The 11,924-nt window shown below is 55.1% G+C and overlaps 1 protein-coding gene across 1 annotated transcript; it reads right to left on the bottom strand.

Moving 5' to 3' along the window:
* Positions 1-2,569: 2,569 nt before the first annotated feature.
* On the bottom strand, positions 2,570-10,517 carry L3040_005167 (uncharacterized protein; the record flags this gene model as incomplete). The annotated part of the gene is made up of 5 exons (XM_066157256.1): positions 2,570-3,483; positions 3,576-4,492; positions 4,547-5,598; positions 5,652-10,449; positions 10,504-10,517. The coding sequence occupies 5 exons, from the start codon at positions 10,515-10,517 to the stop codon at positions 2,570-2,572; spliced, it is 7,695 nt and encodes a 2,564-aa protein (XP_066011571.1).
* Between the last annotated feature and the right edge of the window lie 1,407 nt (positions 10,518-11,924).

The following is an 11,924-nucleotide window of genomic DNA, read 5'->3' as shown; positions in this document are numbered from 1 at the left end:
CGAGCAGGACTAGCTAGGCCTTAGAAGAACTTAGGCTCTCGGGTTATAGATACTAATAACCTTGTCTTCTAAACACTAATATAAACTTGTACGCGGAGAGGAGAGATTACGGTGGTAAGTATTCAATACTCTCAGGCGTTAGTACCAGTTTTGATCCTTATTATCAGTATCATTATCACTGTCACTATTAAAGTCAAGCGGATAAAGTTCCTCATCAAGCTATAACTCAACGTATATAAAATCCATCATAAAGCCCTCCCTATATATCTCAATAACCCATATAATTCTCATCTAAACTCACCTACACTATTCCCATGCTATTCCCATCCCCGACTCAGAGAATGTATTCCTTCAGCTCATTCATTCCCGCTTAATACACGCCCGTATCAAACCCTTCTACCTACCTCTTTCTAATCTTCAGGCTTTTCCCTCCCCCAACCTCATCTACCCTAAACATCTATCCATCTATCCTTCTTCTTATCACCACCATCGTCAAATCCCTATCTGTATTCCCACATCTATACCCCTATCCCCATTCCCACACCTCTCTCCTCTCTCCATCTCTCTACAGCCCTCTTTACTTATTCATTCAACCTCAACCTTAACTCTCCCCCCCCCACCCCCCACCTCCCTAAAATATTGCCGCCCTCGAATGATAAAACCATAAATCCCAGTTTGGTTTCCCCTTTCAAGCCTCAAGAAAATAATCTTATTAACTTTTTTTTTTTTTCTCAAAGCCAAAGCTTCTCGGCCTCGCTCGGTCAGGGAAGCAGAATCGTAACCGCGCCAGCTAGCTCTCCCTATCCCCTCTCCCTATCCCCAAATAGAGAGAGAGAAAGGGAGAAAGAAAGAAAGAAAGAGAGAGAGAGAGAATACGATGGTGGCTATGACTATAAATATGATTATAAGTATAATGATGATTATGACTATGAGTATCACTATAAGTATGACTATAACTATAATTACAAAAGAAAGAAAATCGAAGTTGAAATGGGTCGTTTATAGCACGACAAAAGGGAGAGGGAAAGACTCGTTCATTCGTTCGTCCGTCCGTTCGTTCGTTCTTTGTTTGTCTTTCTTTGTTTGTTTGTGGTGATGTGCTGTAGAGTTGATGAGGGGTTTAAGAAGTTGAGGAGTTAAAGTTGAGAATGTTGGTAGAGTTGAGGAGTTGAGGATTTAAGGATTTGAGGAGTTAAGGCGTTGAGGGTTTAAGAGTTCAAGAGTTCGAGAATTTAAGGGTTTCAAAGTTCAAGAGTTCCAGAATTTAAGGATTTAAGAATTCAAGGATTTAAGCATTTAAAAATTCAAGAATTCAAGAATTCAAGAGTTCAAGAGTTCCAGAATTCAAGAGTTCCAGAATTCAAGAGTTCAAGAATTCAAGAATTCAAGAATTCAAGAATTCAAGAATTCAAGAATTCAAGAGTTCAAGAGTTCCAGAATTCAAGAGTTCAAGAATTCCAAAATCCAAGAGTTCAAGAATCTCAAAATCCACGAAATCAAGAATCCCAGAATCCAAAGATCCAAGGACTAGATACAGTTAAAGAGTCGGGGACTTAAAGCGATATACTATACCGTACATACAATTAAATAAACAAAACAAAGCAAAGCAAAATCAACTAAGCTGTTTACATGTTAACACTGATATCGATATTAATTTTGATATTATGGGAGAACCGAGTCAATTCCCCAAGTAGGCTGGCTCTAATACCGGTAATCAATACACTTCTAAACCTTTTCGTTAAGTACATGTATATATGACCGAATCCCCCCCCCCTCTTCTGTTTCTATTTCTCTCTCTTCCTTTCTCTCTCTCTCTATCCATTTATCCATCTATCCATCCATTTATCCATTCATTCTCGCCTCGCTTTCTCCCTCCTTCCCCTTTTAACTACTACCCCCCCCCCCCCCCCCCCCCCCCCCTTGAGCCTTTCCCATCCGAGAAACCCCCCACTATATTATCATACTACTACTACTACTACTACTACAACTACACAACTACAAAGGCAGGAAGCACCTCATCGCACATCGCACGCAGCAGAGAGCTACCAGATCAATCTTTATCAAGTCCAAGTCCAACCTCAAGCTCAAGTCCAAACCTCAACTTCAAATCCAAACCTGCAAGCCGTCAACCTATCCATCCATATCCATTTCCACACCTCGCCTTCTTCCCCCCCCCCCCTCTTACCCTTCTACCCTTCCATCCTTCCACCCTCCAAACAAACACCTTTTCCCTCAATCACACAACAATAACAACAAGAAGGGGGTATAATATTTTTATTTTTTTTATTTTTTTTATTTAGTCGATTCGTACACGCCTAAATCTCATCTCAATCTACGAACTAATAATGACTTGCAATCCCATCCTTTCAAGCCAACCCTTCCCCCCCCCCCTCTCCTTCCCTCCAAACGAAAATGAAAAAACCAACCAACCAACATGATAGAAAAATAGATAAACAAACAAACAAATCCGACCCCCCCCCGGCCCTCTTCCTCTCTCTTCCTCCCTCTCCCTTCCTCCCACCCATCGCATCTCAATCCCCCTCTCAATCCCCCTTCCCCTCCCCCCATCTCAATCCCACCCATCATCAACAACACCCGGAGGAGGAGGAGGCGAAGGAGGAAGCGGAGGAGGAGGCATCAACCCCCTCTGGAAAGCATCCCTCGCAGCCTCGGAGCGCCGCTTGTCAGCCGCAGCCGCGATCGCCAGATCCGATTGCGTGGACATCTGGAGGGCGCGCAAGGGGTCTGTGGTGACTGCATCCTGTACGCCAGCACCGGCACCGCCACCAGCACCGCCACCAGCAGCTGGCTGTGGCTGTTGAGCCCCAGGGCCAGTCTGACGCGGCGGCGGCGGCGGCGGATGACCCATAGGAGGAGGCCCGGTAAAGACATCCGGGATGGGGATGGAGTTGCGTCTGATAGCCGACGGCGGTGGCGGTGGCGCAGTCTCCGGTCCGAAGAGGGCCTGGCGGATCCGGGCGGCGAGGCCGGGCCGGGTAGGCGCCGTCGCCGTCCCCGTCGCCGTCGGCAACCAAGTCCCATCCTGGGAGTTGATCCCGAGCTGGACATGCGCGTCCAGCATCTCCGCCATACTCATATCGTGCATCGACTTCCCCACAAACCTCTCCGTCGCCCGCGTCGTCTCGTCCGTGACCCGCAGGCGGTCCGCGTGCGCGCGCGCCACATCGTGGGCGGCGATCTCGCTCGGCGAAAAGTAGTACTCGGGGACCGCGGCGAAGCCGCCGGAGTGTTGGACCGCGTCGATGAGGCCGCGGCGGTGGTCGGCTCTCGAGATGTTCCGCGGGGTCCAGGGGAGGCTGGGGAGCGGGTAGGGGTCGTTGGGGATGGCGGGTTCGTCTGCGGCGGCTGCCTCGAGATCTGCCTCTGGAGGGAGCGTTATCGGGGCCGGGACCGCTGGGACGCCGACGTAGCGCAGGGGGTTGTACCATGGGTAGTCGGGCTGTTGCGGCTGGAACTCGGACACTGGCGGCGAATCCCGTTAGCGAGATTCCATTCCATCTCGAAAAAGGGGATGGGGGGGAGGGGGGGGGGGGAAGGGAAAGGGGGATACATACCATCTCGCAACTCGTATTCCATCAGGTAACTCTGGTACGCTTCTTGATATGGCGTCTCGCCGAATGGGTAATGCGGAACTTGGTCTCGGATGTGCCTCACCTTCGTCTTGTCATGTGCTCCCCTTCGCCGGCCTCCAGGCGGAGGAGGTACCAGCGTCTGGGTCCTGCTCTCGATGACGGGACCCGAGCTCTCAATCGCCTTCTGCGCGGCTGGCGATTGGCAACACACGGGATATCGCAGCATGGAGAAGAATTGCGTCGGGCGAGGCTTGACCGGGACGTCGCGTCCGCTGCGGGCCCGTCTTTGCTCCGCCAGCCGATCAGATGCGAAGCCCCAAACGTCGTTCGTCGCGCGGAACTTGGGCTCGAAGTTGTCGCTGAGTTCCTGGAGGGTCTTGGTCTGGATGACTGCCGCAGCTTCCTGCTCACTCATGTTGTCGACATCGTCGATCTCGAGCTCGGCTACCAGGCTGGGCGTAGTTGCGATCGCCTCCCGCGCGAGCAACACGAGATTGATCAGGTTGGTGTTGACGGGGGAGCTTTCGTCCGTCTGACCACGGTCCGCGGGAGTCAGCAGAGACATCTTCTTTTGGACCAAGGCTTCCGCCCTGTCCAGCACGATAGCAGCCTGTTGTCGCGTCATCTGCGGAGCCCTCATGTCCTCGAGGACGTTCACAATCTCCCGCCCGAGTCCATAAGCGAGCTCTTGGAGGAACGTCTCCTTGTTCGGCTGCACAATGACCGGTCCCTTGTCTCCCTGGGCGTTATATGTGACCTCAAGCTTTCCGTCCGGCATCGTCCTCACACCGTTCGAGTACTGAGCTGCAGGGATGGAAATCACGTATTTGTTTTCCGGATGGCCGGCGAGAGGTATGCGGCAGACCTGCTCAGGCTCCCCGGCAGCAGGTTCGTCGTAGCTAGCTAGCGTCAGCAATGTGTCCATGTCCATCTACAGAAAGGGATCTGCTCACTGGATGCGGCCAAAGTCTCTCATGACACGCAGACATCGTCGGATGTCCTCCAGAGACCAAGGCACCATCTCGTGCTGTGCTCGTATACTGCCAATCTCCAATAGCAGATGATCAAGTGACATGCCCAGCAAGCTTCGGACGGTGCTCGAGTGCCGAAGTTGGGGATATTGGCTCTGGTCAGTTCGGGAAAGGCCCGGATCCTCTTCGAGCGGCACCCAGAAGGGCACATCCGAAATTTCCGCGAGCCTCTTTTCGAACTCGGCGAGCTGAGCAAGCTGTTGGTCTCTCACAGTGGGCTCCTCTGAGAGGTGATTTTGAATGGGCGCTGCGTATTCCCGACTCGTATCATCCCACGACTCCCCCGATATCTCACGCAGGAGATCAAGTTGCGGCTTCGTGAGAGGGGACTCAGAGTGATCATCTCCATCCTTGGTCCGGCGCATGCCATCGCTCATGCGCTCAAGCATTTTCTGCAGTAGAGGCCGCGGAGCTTTCGTGTAGGCATCCGACAGGCGCACCGCCACATCGGTCAACACGGCGTGACGCTCCTTGCGAACCTCAATCCAGTCGGCTGCGTCGCCGTTGGCTACCGGTCCCATGTAGTTGACGGGAGGGTTGAGGTAGAACACCTCCCGGCCAACACCCTCTGGAACATCCGTCGTGTAGTCCATCCGACCATCGCCCGTATCATCAGACTGGAGTAGCACCGGGTCTTGTATGAGGTGTTCGCGCGCAATCTCGTGGTCGAAATCCTTCCACTCGCGGAAGGCAATCATCTTCTTGGTCAGGTCGAAAGTGTCGTACTCGACCTGCCGTCTTGGAACCTCGAGGGGCAGTGAGATGGCGACCTCCTTCCGTGGAGGCACAAATTGACGATCCACGTCCACGAGTCGGAAGCGATCCGCGGGTCGGTGTTGCTCCTGGTTCGTGGCCAGGAGGTTCAATGCAATCTCGATGGCAGCTCTCTGAATGCCTCTCCTTTCCGCCTTGCCGGTGAAATCGACCGCGCTGGACCGGACACCACCAGACCGGATGTCAGCTAACTGCTGGGGCTGCCATTCGTGTTAGCCAAAGTAATGTCGACGGTTAGGTAACAGGAACTTACAGCCAAGGAGGTATACCACGCCATGAAACCCTTGATGAATTCCTCTTTGACGTTCAGAAGAGAGAGCTCAGCATCCTGATCATCAGCCGCCGCCAGCGTAGAGCTGGTCTTGCGGATCTCGGCTTGCAAACCCGCGAGCGAGCTGTCGAGGTTCTCCAACAGCAGTTGCGATGTCACATCGGCCGAGGCAGGATCCGGGCAGCCACGGTCAACCCATCCCACGAGGACGGCGTACCGCTGGAACCACTGCCTCTGCTGGGTATTCTCGATCTGGCGAGAGGTGCTTGGGAACAGCGATACGCCATCTTGGTGTACATGCATATCTTTGAATGTCTTCCATCGGGAACAGGCGGCACCGATCACCTCTTGACTGTACCACCAGGTATCAAGGATGAGACCAAACGCAGGCAAGTCGCGCAGGTACTGCGCATATCGTTGAGCGAAGCGCTTTTGTGCTTCCAGTACGGCCAGACCCCCCGTGACGGTGTCAGCCGAGCTGAGGATTCCCCTTCCCTGCCCGTCAATCCGTATCTTGACCACCCGGAGCGCAGTCGGCAACAACTCTCTGAGGATGAAGGAGAGTTCGTATTCCTGGGAACCATCCAGCGAGCCCATCCTCTGCCTCGAGAGCAGATTGTTGATCTCCGTCTCCAGCTCCTTGATCTCGAACTCGCTGGGTGCTACGACGGGGACGACTGCGTCGCTGCGAATACTTGTTGCCGCGCCCGCAGCGATCAATCTGTCCACGACATCCGGCCAGGGTGGATTACGCAGCACCCCGAGGCCTGGGTCGAGAGAATTGAGGGCCCATCGGTGCCAGAGACAGCTCCGGTCGGCTTCTAAGAGCTCTGCCTCCTCATCTCCTTCGAAGCCATGGGTCGTCGAGAATTTAGCCAGACGTCTGGCGACAGTGTCCGACTGCTCCTGCATGGTCTTGAGGTTCGCACGAGACAGCGAGGCAACCTGTTTCTCCAAGCGAGCATGTTCCTCTGGGGTGAGAGGTATGTATCTCCTGATCTTCGACGTGAGCTCGAGAAACTCCATCCTCGAGTCCGTGAAATTGTCAATCAGGAGTTGACTTGCGAGAGTCGCTGCTATCTGCTTCTCGCCGACGAAAGTGGTCCCTGGGCCGGGCAAGAATCTGAACTTGCCGGGAAGCGGCTCGTGGATAGAGATCTGGTTCGGCGCCAGCAGCCTCAGCTCGTCTCTAAAGATGGTACAAGCACGCAACTCCAGCGACTCGACGAGAGCGGCGATCTCTGCGGTCAAATGGTTCTGGTCCAACGGTTCGGTGCTGTACGTGACTTGGATGTGCCTGAGGAGCACTTCGTGCAGCTCTTCCCTTATATCTCGGAATAGCTCCCAGAGCAGAGCATCTCCAACTTGCCGATCCGCATCTGAGTATGTTTCGAGTGGACCGTACAGGTAACTGTTCACATCGTTCTCCATACTCTTGACAACATGAGGTAACGTCTTGACACGCTTGGGCTCTGCCAAGTCTTTCAGAGCCGCGGCCGTTATGTCGGTTGCGGTGAGCGGTATGGCGGTCTTGTCCGCAGCATTGGCTGCTGTTGCGATTCTGATCTGGCCACCGGGGAAGCTGTCGATCCAGGCGTCGTACGTCTTGCTCCAAGTATCCCACGACTCCCAGAACTTTTCGTCATGCTCAGGCTCGCGCCTCTCTCTGGCGTCGCGGTCCAGCAGCCTGTGGGCCTTTTCCTGAATCGAGATCCGATTCGGCATCAAAGCTCGCAAACGTGCAAGCAGCAGCTCGCTTTCATCCCACGAGAAATCCGTACCCGCAGCTCTCACCCTGAGCAGATCATTGATCGTGCTCTGCAAAGTGACAATGTCCGTCCTGTCGTGAGCGCTTGGAACTTCTGCAACAGGGGTGACATAGTCTGCATATTTGTGCACCAGTAAAGAGTGAACGTTCGCGGGATCCCTTGTTTGAATCTGGAAGGCCTCGCCGCTGTACGCCGTATTGGGCATGAATTCCAGGACTACACTGCCCCGAGGAACCGGCGTGTATTGGGACCTGGATATGACAGCCCCATTCTCGACAATGGGCCGTCGCCATGCGACGTGTTGCCTCGCTGCCTCAAGCTTCAGAGCCCTCTGATCGGTTTTGGGAACGTTCGGATCCCTGGAAAAGACCTCGATAGCGTTGATGCTACGAGGTTGGAACTGCCTCAACAGCATATCAAGCTGTCTCAGCAGGGTGCTGCGCCTCTGAATGTTTGACTTCGCTCGGATATCTCTGATGAGGTGATTGATGTCTTCCTCGAGAGCAGCAATCACAGGCTCCATCTTTGCAAGATCAACACCCAGCCGATTGTCTTGCGATAGCCTACGTGTAGCCGTGGGCGTCTCTTGACGCGAATGAGCTACACCGACATCCGGTGTAAACCTCGGCAGCGTCTTTGACCACAGCAACCGAAGATGGTATGCGTACAGCGCACCGTCTTGCGCGGTACCGGAATGTAGGTATCGGTGCAAAGCAGCTCTGATATGGGCAGGTAGAAGTCCGTCGTCGCTCGGACGAAACTCTTCGGTGTCACGGTTTCCCGCTGCAATATGCGCATGGAATTCTGCTCGGAGGCTCTCGTCCAGTGCTGGATAGTGCCGCTCGAACGCTATCGGGCCTCGATAGTAGACCACGCGAGGGTCATTGTCAGGATCGATGCGGGGATCCGGCGTCTTCTTGATCGTGATAACCGAGCCCTCCATGCTCCGGGTCCACCGATCCGACATGGCTTCCCACGCGCGCTTCAACTGGTCGGTTTTGGCCTGGTTGGGAGACTGTCCCTCGGCCTCCTTCCAGGCCCGCCACGCGCTGTCGAGTGCCGCGTACTGATGGCGAACCAACAGGTTCCGGAGTTGGATCTGCTGGTCAGGACTCCTCGAGCTCCCTAGATCTACCAAGCTCTGTATCTTGACAGGCGAGTCGTCTTGACTGCACAGGCCTGGCTCGTGGCGGCAGTACAGCATCCCCGGCTCCTCGGGGACCTGATCTAAACGGGGCATCTTGACGACGACTTCCCGTCCCAGTCCGTGATGCCAGGCTTCAAACCGTTGCTCAAAGATCGGGTCCAGGATACCCCTCAATCGCAAGTCCTCGGCCCGCCAATTCGTGGAGGCGAAGCCTTGGAGGAAATCCCAACGCAGGTGAGCCTCAGCCAGTTCACGCAGGGCAGGATAGAATGCTGGGACAAACTGCAAGAGGGTATCTATATCCGTCTTCGGCCCCCTCGCCTGCTGGAGTTCCGCGTTGATGGTGTCCTGTGCGGCCTGGGCGTCGCGAGGAAGAGCCAATTCGATCAGGAGCGGACTCGCTGCTGTTGGTACCGATGTGATCTCCCAGGGAATGTACAAGATATTCGGCAGTTTCTCTTCCATCTCCCCCGGGCGAAGATACCTGAACTCGGGGTTAAGTGGTGATATTCTAACGAGCCATTGTCGACGCAGCGCTGTTTCTGTATGCTGAAGATGGTCCCACGTGGCCCTATGGCCGGCATCAAGATCGTCCTTGCTATTTGCCCCCACCGACCGCAGCAGTGCAGCCTTGGCTCTCTGGTAATGTGTAATCTCAGCATCCTGCGATTGCTGCGCGAGAAGGGTGAAAGCAGCTAGATCGTCCTGTGTGAGGCTTGCCAGGGTGTCGGACCTGAGAAGGGCACTGGCTCTTTGGAGAACAGCCGCCCGAGCAGGCCCCGGAACCCCGTGATCGACGTAGAAAACGCCTGGCTGTTCGACTTCGACGACAGTGGTCTCTCTGGGGAGCCGGACGATGAAGTACACGTCGTTGAAGGTGGCTCGCCACGCGTCGTACGCTTCGAGAAAGTCCTGCGCGATTTTGGCCCGCCGCTCCTTCTCCTTGAACGCGTACAGGGGCTTCGCCGGATCATCATCTCTGAGGTGATTGAGAATGCTGGCAAAGGCCACCTCGTCATTGTCAAAAGCGCTGTTCTCATCATGGAGTTGGCGCACATGCGGGGGCTCGACAAACCGGAGGAGATCTTCGAGCTCGGCATATTCCTCGATGGTGTTGGACGCTTTCCTGAGGAGGCCGTTGATCCGCTCCTCCGTGTCGAGGAGATACCGAGGCACCCATCCTCGAGCAGGGCGGTTGGCCTCTAGAGGATGAGGGACTGGTTCTCGGTACCAGGGCGTCTGATCGGCCGCCGAGAAGCCTTTCGTCGGAATACCCTGGGTTGGGTGCATCCAGTACGGGATCATGATGGGATCGAGACGAGCCCAGTCGTAAGCGCGACTCTCGGCGTGCAGGAGGCTGGTCGCCGGGTTGAGCTCATCCGGGTCCACGGCGGCGTCCTTTCTCATCGCCGCGAGAAACTCGCCGTGGTCGTCCTCGCGGAAGGCCGAGTAGGGGGCGTGATCTTCTCTGGCCTGCTTGTCGGTGCCGGCAGCGGCGCGCTGGGCCTTGAGCGCCTTCGCGGTCTGGATGGAGATGAGCCTGGTCGAGAAGGGTTGCCGGGCCGGTCGACTGTTGTCACAATTGCTGTCTGGGGGGGGATCCGTCCTGCGCTGCGCCCACTCGCGGTGGACTGCAGTCATGACTTTCACATCCTTGAGGAGCTGCTCCGAGCAAGGTATCTTGCGATCCTCGAGGTGTTTTACGTATTCCTCGATCTCGCCGACCCTGGAGTCGAAATCCAGGTGTCTGTCTGAATCCTCGTCCGCCAGAAAATTGAAAGCAGACTCTAGCCGCTCGTCTGGTGGCGGTTGAGGGTGACCTTTGTACTCGTTGGGATCGGGTCCCGTGGGACTGGTCCCATCGCTACTTCTGCTCAGCATTCATCCACCCGTCGTAGATGGAACCCAAAGTACGTACCCTGTTGAAGCCATCTCGTCTATCAACCACCGGTACTTCCTCTCATCCGAATAGTCTTTCGAAAAAAAGAGAAAAAAAAAGAGAGAAAAAAAGACGAAAAAAATGGGGGGAACAGTCTTCAGCGCAGAAAGGGCGACTGGCAAGAGATAATTCGTGTCAAGATAGCTGCTCCGACCCGAATGCGCGCGAAGAGAGCGATGTTCCCGACCGTCGAAATTCGCAAAGGGATGTCCAGACAGACAATGCATTCTTCGCTGGCGTGCTCCATCCTCTCCATCGAACAACGCGCGGAATGCAACTAGTGAGCAGCCGGATTCCAGCCAGACAATGCTCCAACATTCCAGGCAGAATCAGAATCAACGAGCACTAGCGAGGGAAGGGGTCCTGCCCGTTCTCGGTCTTGGTCGGGGTCGGGGTGGCCCAGCTATTCCATTCCCAAGCCACCCGAGATTTCATATCCCGCTTGGAAACAACGTAGATGGATAGATAAGCGCAGAGAAAGAAGAGAGAGAGAGAGAGGGGTTTTCATTCCTGATGAAACGTGACTTGCATCTCGGAAATCGGGATGGGATAGGATGTCATACCGTGCCAGCTAGCCGTCAGCGTAGTAGACGTCGACGTCGTGACTTGCCCTCTGGCGTAGGATCATCGTCGTCCCTAGGACAAACGGAGAAAGCCCCATCGTCACTCCAAGCCTGTCAACAACAAAGACGAACACCCCGCTTCCATCCTCATCCCTCTCCATCCATCCACCCATCCACCCATCTATCCTTTGTCCCTCTAACATGCGCCCCCGCCTCTGAGGAAAACAAGCACTCAACACTCCTCGACGTAAAAAAAAAAGAGAAACGCACAAAGAACGTAATACTCCCAGACGAGCCCTCAAAAACCCACCAACACCCAGAACCCCAACCTGTACCCCTCGCCCCAGAACACAAGAGAGAGAGAGAGATCGCAGCCTCGAAGTTTCCCGTCCCGACACACAGCCCCAAGCACCACCACCACCACCACCACCGCCGCAGCCCAAGCAGCCCAAGCAGCCCAAGCAGCCCAAGCAGCCCAAGCAGCCATGGTCTCAACCCGCACCCAGGACGGCACGATCAACACCAAGACCTACTCCCCGCAGACCCTCTCCCTCAACACCCTCCACTCCCCGACCTCTTCTCTGGCCTCCTCCTCCTCTCCTTCCTCTTCCTCTCCCTCCTCCTTTTCTCACCCCTCCACCCACACCACCCTCCTCCCGCTCTCCCCCCTGCGCCGCCCTCTAGGCCGCCGTCTCCAGCAGCAGCAGCAGCAGCAGCAGCAGCAGCAACGCGCCAACACCAACAGCAACGCCAACACCAACGCCGAAGCGCCGCTGTACGACGCGGCAGCAGGAGAAGAAGGAGGTCGTCAGGGCACGCAGTCCAAAAACGCCAAGG

This window comes from Drepanopeziza brunnea (assembly GCF_022702325.1).
Source record: "Drepanopeziza brunnea f. sp. 'multigermtubi' strain 214-2 chromosome Unknown ctg8, whole genome shotgun sequence".
Lineage (NCBI taxonomy): Eukaryota > Fungi > Ascomycota > Leotiomycetes > Helotiales > Drepanopezizaceae > Drepanopeziza > Drepanopeziza brunnea.
This window is presented reverse-complemented; position numbering and strand designations above follow the sequence as displayed.